This window comes from Stegostoma tigrinum, chromosome 29 (genome assembly GCF_030684315.1).
Source record: "Stegostoma tigrinum isolate sSteTig4 chromosome 29, sSteTig4.hap1, whole genome shotgun sequence".
Classification (NCBI taxonomy): Eukaryota; Metazoa; Chordata; class Chondrichthyes; order Orectolobiformes; family Stegostomatidae; genus Stegostoma; species Stegostoma tigrinum.
The window spans coordinates 32813511-32828039 of record NC_081382.1 but is presented as its reverse complement, the minus strand read 5'-3'; the positions used below and the strand labels follow the sequence as shown (position 1 = coordinate 32828039).

General features: G+C 38.6%; 1 protein-coding gene across 4 annotated transcripts in view; it reads right to left on the bottom strand.

Annotated features, from left to right (window-relative positions):
- Positions 1 to 2751: 2751 nt before the first annotated feature.
- LOC125465446 (transcription termination factor 1-like) overlaps positions 2752 to 14529 on the bottom strand; it is a 36984-nt gene continuing 25206 nt past the window's right edge. For all 4 annotated transcript variants that reach the window (XM_048558978.2, XM_048558977.2, XM_048558975.2 and 1 more), the window contains 5 exons: positions 11555 to 11783; positions 9687 to 9773; positions 8488 to 8553; positions 7559 to 7644; positions 2752 to 3749 (listed from right to left, as the gene is read on the bottom strand). In XM_048558978.2, coding sequence (XP_048414935.2) covers positions 3511 to 3749; positions 7559 to 7644; positions 8488 to 8553; positions 9687 to 9773; positions 11555 to 11783 — 707 coding nt within the window. In that variant the 3' untranslated portion in view covers positions 2752 to 3510. The remainder of the gene's footprint in view (positions 3750 to 7558; positions 7645 to 8487; positions 8554 to 9686; positions 9774 to 11554; positions 11784 to 14529) is intronic.

The following is a 14529-nucleotide window of genomic DNA, read 5'->3' as shown; positions in this document are numbered from 1 at the left end:
CCACTTGCTTAACAAGAATCTGCTCAGTTTGGGTCCACTCAGCCCAAACCTCATTTTTATCCAGGTTTAAACATGAATAAAAGAGCTGAATTCCAGAGCTGAGTTGGGGTGGAGTGACTTCCATTGACTTAATTTAACCAGGTATGGCATCAAGCAACTCTAGCAAATCTGGACTTGAAGGGAATCAAGTGGGGATGCGGACTTTTCTGTGCTGGCTGAAGTCATACCTGACAAAAACGCCGTTGGAGGTCAGTTGTCTCCACCTCAGAATATGTCTGCAAGAGTTCTTTAGGACAGTGTCCTCGGCCCAATCATTTTCAGCTGCTTAATGACCTTCACTCCATCATAAGATCAGAAGTGGGAATATTCATTGATGATCATACAATATTCAGCATTATTCACAAGTGGCAAGTAACATTTGCACCAGACAACTGTAAGGCAATGGCCATCTCCAATAAGAGTGAATCTTACTGTCTCTTCTTGACAATCAATGACATTTCCATTACTGAATCTTCCACTTTCAACATTCCGGGGCTTACCATTGACCAGAAACTGACTGGCTAGTACTGTGGCTCCAAGAGCAGGTCAGAAATGAGGAATACTGCACCCAATAACTCACCTCCTGACTCCCGAAGCCTGCCACCATCTACCAGGCACAAGTTAGGCCTATGATGGAACACTCCCAAATTGCCTGCATGAATACATCTCTAACAATATTCAACTTAATACCATCACTTACACAAAATATTCACTTGCTTCACCACTGACTCCTACAGCAGCAATCAATACAATCTTCAGGTTTCACTGAAGAAATTCTCCAAGGTTCCTTAGGCACTACCTTCCAAACCTACAACCATTACCATCTGCAAGGACAAGGGCAGCAGACACATAAAAACACCGTGCTGTACAAGTTCTCCACCAAGCCAGTCACCATAGTGATGTACAATACATCACTGATCCTTCAGTGTCACTGGTTCAAAATCTTGGAACTCTCTCCCTAATGGCATTGTGTGGTTACGCATAGCAGTTGATCTCCAATGGTTCAAGAAGGCAGCTCACCACCTTCTCAAAGGCAACTAAAGATGGACAATATGCCAGCAACACCCACATTCCACAAATGAACTAAAACAAACATAATTAATTTTGTGATGGCGGCTGATGGATGAGTATCAACCTGCAGTATTTGAGAATTGCACTGGGAATAATTTGTCTGTCTCTCTAAGGAAATAACATTTGATTTTTCTGTGTAGAAATCAAACAGCATATGGTTTATTGTTACATCTGAAAAGGAACTCCTTTGGAATTAGCAAAGGCATACAAGTTACTGCAAGGACCCCTAACATTCCTTCTGTCAATTTATAGCTTTTTTTTAAGATTAGATTCCCTACAGTGTGGAAACAGGCCCTTCAGCCCAACAAGTCCACACCGCCCCTTGAAGCATCCCACCCCCCTATAACCCACACACCCCTGAACACTACAGGCAATTTAGCACAGCCAATCCACCTGGTCTGCACATCTTTGGACTGAGAGAGGACCACGGAGCACCCGGAGGAAACCCATGCAGGCATGGGGAGAATGTGCAAACTCCACACAGACAGTCACCCGAGGCTGGAATCGAACCCGGGTCCCTGGTGCTGTGAGGCTGCAGTGCTAACCACTGAGCTGCCCAATTTTTTCAGATTTGCTGGCCAAAAACTGTACTATTCATTCATTGTGTAGCTTCCTCCACACTAGCGATATCAAATATTCTTTGGATGATTGTCAAACATGGTGATTCATTCCACAACTACATTCTTGACTTGCATATGACTTGTAGTTACTTGAACATCCCATTTCAATCCAGTCCTTCTGAAACAGTGGTCAAATATTGGGTGAACACGAAAGGAAGTAATTAAGGACATTACACTTATCAAATTCATTCCACAGCTGAACATTAGACAAACAGAGAAATTGTTATTATGGTGTTGTACCAACCTGCAAATCATATGTCTAACTACCAGCAATGCTAATGTGAGAAATCTGAACATTTCCCTCATCAAAATTACAGAAACACAGATTTGAGCTTCTCATTAATTATCACATATAGTTACACCTATAGTTTTAATCTGTAAAGATTCTTCTACAAATTTAAGCAGCTTTTCTCAAAAAGAGGAATTATGGATGTTCCAAACCAACTTATTCTAGCAGTAATTGTTGCTTTTTTTCATCCAGTCATTAAACATTGCATCTCTGTTCCAGGCTAATCCATCTTTCCTTAGGTATGGCGCCAAAAACTAAATACAAGTCTTCAAGAGTGTCAATGACAGACAATACAACTTTTTCACTTTAGTATTCCAAATCCCTTGTTGGGGAGGCCAGTATTCCATTAAATGTTTTGATTGTCCACAAACACCAAATTGTCCAAGTAAATGCAATAGCGCTCGTGTCAGCATAAATAGGTTGTAGGTTCATATCCCATTCTTGGAGTGCATAACAGAGTAGGAAAGTTGCACTGCATTTGGAGTGTTGTTTCTTAACGGTGCCCTCAATTGCTACCAAAACTGGTCATTCATCGGAACTGTTATATATAGGACTGAGGTCTGTGTATGCAAGACAACTGCTCTATTTAGTTACTATAATTTCAATGTCATTCATTTTACAAAGCTCTTTTGCACATTTGTAATATTTCAAATGATTGTTTTTTGTTTTGGATTTACAGAAAGACACAAAATCCTTGATATTTCCCCAACAGAAGAAAGAATTAGGACATACTAATTGTACAGTTAAGGTTTACTATCATAATTATACAGACATTAAGCCAAGTAGTTGAACATAAGCACACACGTTTTAACACTCCAAGCAACTTTCCTTCTTTCCCACATAAGTTATAAGGGATCAAGATGAACATCCTGAATACTATATAAAATATATTGGAAATAATCAACAGATCTGGCAGCATCTGTGCAGAGAAAGAGTTAATGTTGCAGATCTTTTGTCAGATTTGCAATGTTAACGTTTTCTCTCATTGCAGATACTGTCACACCAACTGAGTATCTCCAGCTTTTGCTTTTATTTATATTCCAAATATTTTGCATTTCTATTATAGAAAAGATTTAAGCTAAATAAAATTTAATTTTAAATTTAAAAAGTATTCACATAAACCAAACATTAATATTCTATGTAAAAGATAAAGTGTATTTGTATCACATTACTCAGTATCATTTAAATTGTTCATGAACAGAGACTGTTGATTTTTATTTTCATACAATTTCTGCAAATTTTCTGGAGATTAACCTTCTCAACAATGTGCATTTGGTACAAATTAGAGAAAGGTTACAAATGCTGCTCTAACTAGAAATGCCAACAATCAAAATTTTAAAAATCTACCTGGCATAGACTGTTGAATAATAAAAACACAAGAATCTCACGACACCACATAATGTGAATGTCAACATTTTTGCACTGACAGTATTTCATTCAAAGTTGTCACTTCAGCATCCGTGACAAATCGTGCCACGTGGGGTCACATTTTCAATTGGTTTCTCTGACTGCAGTCTCTCGTGAGGTTCCAGTAGGCTCTTCCAATGTATCTATGTTCTCAAATTCATCTTCCTCATCATCGTCATCATCAAATATATCACTTAATTTGAACTCATGCTGTAGTGACTGACAGAAATCACTTGATCCATTCAAACTGCATTGGTCTTCCTTTTTCCTTATTATTTCTTCCAATTTTGGAACTATTTCGTCATGCAGAAAGTCCACAATTCCTATAAAATGTTTAAACAGTTAAAATCAGCTTTTACCACTTGGCATTGTTATAGTTTTGTAAAATTATAAATAAACCTCAATTTAATATACTTGAACAAAAGTTCAGCAGTAGGCTTTCACAAAATAAATACTGGATTAACAAGCAATATTGTTTAGGATTCAACTTCAAGGCAAATTAACGATTTATTTTGTACACTAAATCAACAAAATGCCTAAAAAATGTAGAGCAATCTGAAGGTACATTTGAACCTGGATGCAGATTCTGTTTGAGACTATTTGGTTGAGTAAGTTTCCAACCACTTTGCACTTCCACACAATTTATTTGTTGGTACAGTATCACTGAACATGTCCATGAACAAAAGGTGAAGTGAAAGTGACAGCCCTTGACATCAAAGTCACATTTGACTGATTGTGGCATTAAGGACACCTGGCAAAACCAAAATCAAGGGAGTTGGGACAAACTCTGCTGGTTAGAACAATATATGGCACATAGAAAGATGGTGGTTGTGATTGCTGGAGGTCAGTTACCTCAGCTCCAGGGCATTTTGCTTTATCAATGGCCTTCCCTTCATCAAAAGGTGGAGACGTCTGCCAAAGATCGCACAATATTCAGTGCCATTCATGATCCTCAGAGACTAAAGAGTCAATGTTCAAATGCAACTCGGACTGACAAATGGCAAGTAACCTGTGCACCACATAAATGCGAGGCAATAACCCAGCTCCAATAAACAAACAATCTAACCACTGCCCTATGGCATTCAATGGCGTTACTGTCACCGAATCTCCCACTACTGACATTCTGCAAGTTACTATTGAACAGAAACTCAACTGGACACACCATATCAACACTGTGGCTGCATTGGCAGTTCACAGTTTGGAATACTGCAGTGATGACTCCCCAAAGCCTGTCCATCATCTACAAGGCACAAGTCAGGTGTGTGATGGAATACTCCCCACTTCACTGGATAGATGCAGTTCTAACAACACTCAAAAAAGCTTGATATCATCCTGGACAAAGTAGCCCCTTTGATTAACTGTGCATCCACTCCCTCCACCACTAATGCTCAGTGTCAGCAGTATGTTCTATCTACAGGATGCACTGCAAGGATTTGCCAAAGATCTTTAGGCAGCATCTTCCAAAGCTACTACCATTTCCATCTGGAAGGACAAAGGCAGCAGATACATGGGAACACCACCCCCTGTAAGTTCCCCTCTAAATCACTCACCATCCTGACTTGGAAATATATCGCCATTCCTTCACCATCGTTGGGTCAAGATTGTAGAACTCCCTTCCTAATGGCATTGTAGGTCTACCTGCAGCACATGGACTGCAATGGATCAAAAATGCAGCTCACCACCACGTTCTCAATAGCAACTAGAATTGGGCAATAAGTGTTGGCCCAGCCGGTGGCACCTATGTTCCATGAAAATTTTTAAAAAAGCATACAGGAAAGCAACAATCAGGATAATGGCTCCCACATTCACCAACTAGATACAAAACAAAATCCAACATGGTAAGGGATAGTTTCTAACTAAAAGTCTTGGATTCCAATGTAATTTCAGAGATTCCAGACATGTTTTATATACTGAACAGAATGAAATACAGGGTTCCAAAACTGAAAAGCTAACATGCAATTTTCTGCTCTGCTGATATTTGGTCTATAATCGTGCATCTTAGTGCACAAGGTTTCTAAGCATTGAAGTCTTTGCTAAAGAGGTTATTTTCTTTCCCAGTAAACACACATACATGATGGTCAAAATTTTGTGGTCAATGGCAATTTAAATGATACTTGCTGTCCATACTTAAAATCTGTAATCTGCTCTTAGTCGGATATTTAAAAGCAACTTGCAGTAATTACAGCATTTTTGTGCAGTGATTCATGAGGACCTGGTATCAGAGATCAGGGAAAACAATATCATCTCTTCAGATTGTAAAATTTTTAATGAAACATGCAGAATCTAAACCAAGTACTTCAAATCGGGATACTTAATATAAAATCGATATAGAAAGCAGGATGAAAGAAAGAAAGAAAGACTAACCTCATTCCACCTCCTTGACCTGTCCGTCTTCCCTGGACTGACCTATCCCTTCCCTACCTCCTCACCTATACTCTCCTCTCCACCTATCTTCTTTTCTCTCCATCTTCGGTCCGCCTCCCCCTCTCTCCCTATTTATTCCAGAACCCTCACCCCCATCCCCCTCTCTGATGAAGGGTCTAGGCCCAAAACGTCAGCTTTTGTACTCCTTAGATGCTGCTGGGCCTGCTGTGTTCATCCAGCCTCACATTTTATTATCTTGGATTCTCCAGCATCTGCAGTTCCCATTATCACTGAAAGAAAGATTGATGTTTTTACCAATCCAACAATAATTTGTAGAAGTAATTTTTCAGTAACAGACATTGTGGTAATTAAGCTCATCATATTGTCAATGACTTGAATGAACAAACACCAAGTTTTTCTGCTGTTTAGTGAGTATCAAGTGGTCAAGTACCAAAACTTCACATCTTTCATGTACTTTAATACCAACTAAGAGTAATACATTATTATAGTGAAGTTTTTGTCAAAGTAATAAAACCTGGATACCAACTTCCTGATTTACGATGTACTGTTTGTGGAATTTGCTGTTAAATTTACTCATTAACAACAGTAAGCAGACACAGCCACACCTATTAATGCTGTAAAAGCCACTGCAATTTTATCTTAATTTTTCTAAAAGACTTCTGCTTTGATTCTAACTCGTAACATATTTTGGCTGACTGTCACTTAAGATCCGTTTAGTTTTTATATTAAAAACTAATTACAGAGATTATGCCATTTGACTTTCTAGGATGGGTGTCAACATTGCAAATGTCAAATCATGCATGGAGATAGTGGTATTCGAGCTTGGTCTTAAAGTACTTTCTTCAGATGATGTCAAAAACTACAGAGCCAAAGACTAAAGTACTGTTTTGCATTTTGATGGTTTTAGAATTACTCTCACAAATGCCACAATTTGCGAGGCTTTTTTTTTGGTACATTATTCTTGTATACATTACTTTACACAGAACAAATAAATACCAAAGTGGCACATAATCCTGCTCTATGAATTTAGACGCTTTAACTAAAATTTTTAAAGTTATCTTGATAAAATATCACCACACCAGATACAAAAATTTAAAGGCTACAGGGAAGCACAACAATTTAAATAGCACGTAAGTGTAAAAATAGGATTACGGAAATATGAGAGACTACAGGATATTGTTCACTAATGTTCAGCATAAAAAGCTACACAACTAATTGCTGTTACAGTTTTTCTCCTGCTCAAATGTAATAAAGCTTCTGACTACTGTACCCATTTCATAATGATACAGGACCATTTTAATTACAGACTGATGTGAAGCAGCCAATATAACTCAGGGTAAAGTTTCAGAATCAACTGGGGGGAAAAAAAAGTTGAAAGTTCTGTTTTCCCATAGTATCTACACTTCCACATTATGAAATTATGGGGACATTTTGCTGATAATTAAAGCCAATGAATCAGAAGTATATTTGTATCTTAAACTGTAAAGCAAATTCTTAAAGTCAAAAGGTTATGCTTAAGTGCATTTGAGGTACAATATATACTTTGACAAATGAATCAACTTCAGCAACAACAGAAATACAGTAACAGCCCTTTCCAATTCTAGAAGCAATTAGCCAAGGCCAATTGTGCCGCCCAGCTGGCTGCCTTAATTCAGAGATCAAATAACAAGGTAACATTTTCTGTTCTCATCAACATAAAAACATAACTGCCAGTAAAATAATTCAGTCAGTGAATTTAGATACTGACCTCCAAAGGATTTTTTGGGCCAATCAGGTACATAACGAACTTTCAATTTATAAAACATCTTTTGAACGATTAAAGGAGGAACGTCTCTAGAAAAAAAAGTAATATAGGTGAAAACCCAAAAAGAACTGAGGACGCTGTGAATCACAAACAAAAACAGCAGTTGCTGGAAAAGCTCGGCAGGTATGGCAGCATTTGTGATAAGAAATCAGAGTTAATGTTTTGGGTCCAGTGACCCTTCTTCAGAGGCAATATAATTGTATACATTAACTCAATTACAGTAACCATCGTATTTTTTTAAAAATCACATTAACCTTGTTGAAAAATTGCATTTTATTTCAAATTTAATTGTGAAATTCAAGCTAGAAAATCAAGAGAATAAAAATAATTGGAACAGATGATAAGTTTCCACTTTCAATGCTACACAAAGTTCTTCAGTCATTAATAAAATGCTGTACTGCATATCTAACCCATAGATTAAGTTCAGCACTATCAACGGGACAACAGAATGACAAGCAAATGAGAATTAAGCATTACAATAATTAGCTCATCACTGAGGGCTACAATAGTCACATTCTACCATTGGAATAGGTTTCTAGAAACAATATTAAAGTAAATCTATGAATGTGATTTAGACAATGTCACGAATAACAATACCAGCATCAGGAACTTATAGGCATCAACAGCAGTCTCAAGTGAAATGGTGTAAAACTAAAGCATTGCATCAACTGTAGATTAAAATGATACACATACACCTAACCCCAACCTCAGCCAAAGATTATTTTCAAATGGCAGCACTGGACAAAATATCATCCTACCTAAACCTAGTAACCATCCCCATTAGCCTCTGGGCTGCGAAGCCATATGTATCCATTAAACCTATTGTCTTTATGTTACTGCATTATAAATGTGAAGACGATGGTGTTATTTACCCAACAGCACTACAAAGATCTTCCCAGTCGACATCACCAACATCATCAATGTTCATCAGGTACAACCTGGAAAATAAAGCAGAGAAGATTCTCTCTATAGTTTTCATTAACGAACCTTTTGTCAAATCTCTAAAAGAAAGATTGTATCTAATTCCACCAATAATTATGAATTTATTTTGTTTAAAAACCCAATTACATCTCATTCAACAGGTGAACAAATTTTCCAAGGGTTTTACTAGGCTAATGGTGTAAGAGTGGAAATTCTTGCCAGTCTAGTCATTTTTCTTTATTGCAATCTGTAGATGAATTCAACAACACACCTATAAGGAAGCAAACAATCACCGACACTAACTTTTCAATTTCCACGTTTAACTGGGAATATGCACACATCAGAAATTACTGCAAAAAGTTGCTGGAAATCAAACTAAAATATAAACTGCTGGAAACAATTATCAAGTGTAGTAACATCTGTGATTTATATTGATTAATATTAATTGATTTATATTTTCATGTTTAAGCAGAACTGGAAAAAATTAAAGATGTATCAGGTTTTAAATACGCCTTCATTTCTCACACTTCCGGTCTCACCTCCTCTCATGTCTCCAAGTACCGTAAGTGTCCCCATAGTTCTCAGCCATTGTTTAGCTCAAAGCCTGAATCAGAAAATTATACGTTCCAAGTCCCACTCCAGGACTTTTCAGCAAAATAATCAAGGTAAACACTTCGGTCAGCAGTGAGGAAAATGCTGCCAGGTGAAACATTAAACCAAGTGTGCTCCCTAACTTTGTCACACTGGGGGCATGTTAACTCTGCTTCTCCCCCCACAGATCCTATCTGACCTGTTGAGCAATTTCAGTTTTTACTATATGGGAATTGCGCAGTTTCAGAGGAGTAACAACAGCAAAAAAAACTGACAGTTTAAACATCATTAATACGGCAAAATTTGGTCTATTATAACTTGAGATAACCTTAATTTATGTCACTAGATTGTTTGCACTGTTTACTATAGAGCCAGCCCCATACTACTGCCTTTAGTAAACAGACTCTCTTTAAATTAATCACCCTGCAATTACCCTACAATTTTTTAAAATCAGTGTTTAACTCACCAATTGAAGGTTCTACGCTATCATATGGCTGCTTTCATCAGAAGCTGCTAGTCAACAATGTTGCCTTATAATTAGTCTCAGTGTACATTTTACCTTTTGATGAGATTGATTTTTGACTGGTGATTGTGAACTCGAACAGGTCTCACTCCTCCGGACATTTTTGTAGTCAGAATGCTCATCCTTTTGGGGATAAAAATGAAGTTCAAAATGTTGCATTCATTTTCATATCTTAAAAATCATTATTTATGGGTGGCTGCACAGTGCCAGGGACAAGATTTCATTCCAGCCGTGGATAGCGCGGAGTTTGCATATTCTCCCTGTGTCTGCATAGATTTCTGCCAGGAGATCTGGCACTTCCCATTGCCCGAAAATATGCAGGTTAGGTGCACTGATCATGACAAATTATCCAGTGTCCAGGGATGTGCAGGCTAGGTGGATTAGCCATGTAAATGTATGGAGCTGGGTTTGGGTGGGATACTCTTCAAAGGGTCAGTGCAGACTTAATGGGCCGAACGGCCTCTCTCTGCACTGTAGGGATTCTGTGAAATGTAATAACTTACCAAAGTAAACAGCCATATTGCATTAAGGAATTTAATCCAAACTATAAATGGCTGGCTTTAGTTGGGTACCTTGATGAACCAATGTATCAAATTACAGTGCACCAATCTGTTATGAAATTGTGTGCAGAATCTTGGCACTCTCCAATGTTGACACAGCTTTCTTTCAAACACTCCAAGCAAAAGGTTCTTTCTTAGCACTTCACATTGAGTGCTGGACTACTGTATCCGTACTAGTCCTAACTTCACATATTTGTTTAGTAGTTCAGTTCTTAAATAGTTTATAAATGATTTCCAAAATATTAGGCACAGAGATGAGAAACAATCTTGTTCAGTAATTTCTGTAAAAGTAACCCAAGGACTTGGGATGTTTGACAATTTTGAAGGTGCTACATAATGCAGGTTTGCAACGAAATTGTTTGATATTGGTAATTATTCTCAACATTAAAACATCGTATTATTGTTCAATGTCAATCACTGAAGGTAAGCATGCAAGTGCAGCAGGTGGCAAAAAAAGAATGTCAGCCTTCATAGCGAGAGGATTCACGTAGAGTAGAGATGTCTTACAACAATTGTACAGGGCCTTGATGAGACCAACCTGGACTATTGTGTACAGTTTTGGATTCCTAATTTGAGAAAGGATATTTTAGCTACAGAACGAGAGCAACAAAGTTTTATTAGACTGATTCCTGGGATGGCAGGACTGACAAATGGACAGACCCTGGATCATTTTAGACTATATTTACTGGAGGTTTGAAGAATGAGGGAGGCTCTCATTAAAACCTGTAAAATTCTAACAAGACTGGGCAGAGTAAATGCAGGAAGGATGACCCAGGAGACCAGAACCAGAGTCTGTATATGGGGTAGGCCATTTAGGATTGAGATGAGAAATTTCTTCATCCAGAGAATGGAATCCAGAGTTGTAGAACTGACTGTCGCAGAAAGCAGTTGAGGCTGAAATACTGAATGTTGGATATAGATCTTGGAGCCAAAGGGGAGAAAGACGAAATAGGGTATTGAGTTGCATGACGAGCCATGATCATATTGAATGGCCAAGCAGGTTTGAAGGGCTGAATGGCCTACTCCTGTCCCATTAGGACATTTCAAAATTATGAAAGTTCCACCAGTAAAAATTGGTCAGAGTAGCTATCCAGGTTTGATTATTTGATAATAAGACAAGTTTTTCTTCAGTACAACATTCTTGATGTGACAAAAACACAGTACAATTAACTAAATGAGCAAATTAAGGCAAAGCACCCCTGACAACAATCATGTCCACTGCCCAAGGTCTACAGAAATACTGACAATTCTCAAGTTCACATTGAATGCTCACTGTAGTATTTAATAGGCAAGAGACTTCATGTAACTTTAAATCTTCACCAACACTCAGAAATATTGGCTCACCATTTCTGCCTGCATTGTGCCCAGTTTCTGTGCTCCATTTTGTCTGCAATTGCAAACCAAGGAATTTCCTTGTATAGCTTTTCTCGCAGGATTGAGCTAAGTGTGTTCGAATTTGAAACTGCTCTCATTAGATCCTGGGGTGCCTCTTGTATCTTTTTTCTCAGAACCTCCTCCATTATCTTCATAAATGCCATTTTCTCCTCCTTGCTCCATGGTCCAATTTTCAAAGCTGTTTAAAAAAGCAAATCTATTTAAGAAATTTCTATTTTTGACCACAACAGGTTGATATAACGCAGTGTAGAGCTGGATGAACACAGCAGGCCAAGCAACATCAGAGGAGCAGGAAAGCTGATGTTTCAGGTCGAGATCTTTATTCAGAAAAATCTTTTCTGAAAAAGGGTCTCGACCCGAAACATCAGCTTTCCTGCTCCTTTGATGTTGCTTGGCCTGCTGTGTTCATCCAGCTCTACGCCATGTTATCTCAGATTCTCCAGCATTGGCAGTTAATACTATTCTCATTACAGTTGTTAGACTTTGCTTAATTTGTTTATATAACCGATAAATTAATGTAAAAGTTAAACTATTATAGGTCATAGGTTGATCATAGATTCCCTACAGTGTAGAAACAAGCCATTCGGCCCAAGTCTACACCAACCCTCAGAGCATCCCACTCAGACCCATCCCTGAACACTATAGGCAATTTAGCACGGCCAAGCCATCTAGCCTGGACATTTTTGGCTTGTGGGAGGAAACCAACACAGATACGGCGAGAATGTACAAACTCCACACAGACAGTGACCTGAGGGTGGTATCGAACCCAGGTTCCGAGCACTGTCCGACAACTGTGCTAACCACTGAACCACCCAACTATACAGTTTTTAAAAATTATTTTTAAACAAAAAAAAATTGTGTTTATGTAGTACCGTTAACATATTAAAACCTTGTAAGGCACTTTGAAGGTGAGGTGAGAGCAAGTACCCTTCACAAATGCCCTTTAGCATTTGACCAAATGTGGCATTAAGGAGCCTATTAGAACTGAAATCAATGGGAGTTGGAGGAAATTTCTCCACTGGTTGAGGTCACGCCTAGTACAAAGGTGGATGGTTGCGGTTCCTGCAGGCCAAACATCTCAGCCCCAGGACATTTCCACTAGAGTTCCTCACAGCAGTCTCCTCAGCCTGACGATTTTCACCAGTTTCATTAAATCCTCCATCATAAGGTTGGAAGTGGGGTATGCTCACCGATGACTGCCCGATGTTCAGCATTATTTGCAACTCTTTAGATTCTGAAGCAATTTGTATCTGTATAAAGCAAGACCTGCACAAAATCCAGGCTTTGAGCAATAAGTGGCAAATAATATTTGTGCCACACAAATGCCAGGTAATGGCCATCTCCAACAAGAGTGAATCCATTCAATGGCAATACTGTCACTGAAATTCACACTATCAAAATCCTGGAGGTTACCATTGACCAGAAATTTAAATGAACCAGCCATGTATATACCATGGCTACAAGATCAGGTCAGTGGCTATGAGTTCTTTGGCATGCAATTTACCTGCATATTCACTGACAAGGCACATCTGGAGTATAGTGGAATACTCTCCAAATGCCTGGATGGATGTAACTCCAACAACACTGAAGAAACTTGACTCAATCCAGAATAAAGCATTCTGTTCATTGGCACCCCATCCACTATAAACATTAATTCCCTTCACCACTAATGCATAGTGGCAGCAATGTGTTCCATTTGAAAGATGCACTACAGTAACTCACCAAGTCTCCTTCGACAGCATCTTCCAAATGCAAGCTCTGCCATCTAGAAGGGCAAGAATAACATATATATGGGAACACCACCACCTATAAGTTCCTCTCCATGTCGCATTATCATCCTCACTGGGAACTCTATCAGTTCCTTTCTGTCACTGGGTCAAAGTTCTGGATGTCCCTTCCTAAACAGCACTATGCATGTTCCTACACCTCAAGGACTGCATTCAGTTAAAGACGTTAATTCACCACCACCTTCTCAAGGGCCGTTGAGGGTGGGAAATAAATGCTGGCCGAACCAACAATGTCGAAAATCCCAGAAAGGAATTTTAAACAATTAAAACAAAAGTCATATCAGGTAGATCATCAGAAACTTGATCAAATAGTTTTTAAGTAGTATCTTATAGAAGAAGTACAGAGGCAAATCATTTTAGGATGGAAATTCCAGACCATAAGGTTTTGCAGCTGTAGATATGCAATGGTATTGGGATTAAAATCCGGATGCTTAAGATGCCAGAGCTAAAGCAGCATGGATATCTTGAGAGGACTGTAGGACCGATGGAGGTTATACAGATAGCCAAGGTGAGACTTTTGAGTGACTTTTATACCAGGATGAAAATTTTAAAAATTTGAGGTGTTGCTTAACTTAGAGGCAATGTAGTTTGGCAAACACAGGAGTCATGGGTGAACCCATGCATACCAGGATTTCAAGAGAGTCAGGAGGAAGAGGTGAGTGTAGTTGCCATAACTAAAGTGCTGCTGTAGAAACTGAAAGATTTGAAAAATAATTTGAAACGATCTGGATAAATCACCTGGATTAGATGGACTACAACCCAGGATTCTGAAGGCAATAGCTGAGGAGGTGGTGGAAGCATATGTGGTGATCTCTCAATCCAGGAATCACTGGAGGGTCTAGTAGAATTAGAAAATATCTAATGTAACATCCCTGTTTAAGAAGTGGAGGCTGAAGACAGGAAATTACAGGCTGGTTAGTCTGACCTCAGTTGTTGATAAGCTTTGAGTGGCCATTATTAAGAATGAGATTGCAGAGCATTTGATGGTGCATGGCAAAATAGGGCTGAGTCAGCATGGCTTTGGCAGGGGGAGGAAATGTCTGACAAGTCTGTTAGAATTCTTTCAGCAAGTTAGACAAAGGAGAGCAAGTGGTCGTGTTCTATTTGGATTTCCATAAGACTTTTGACAAGGTATCA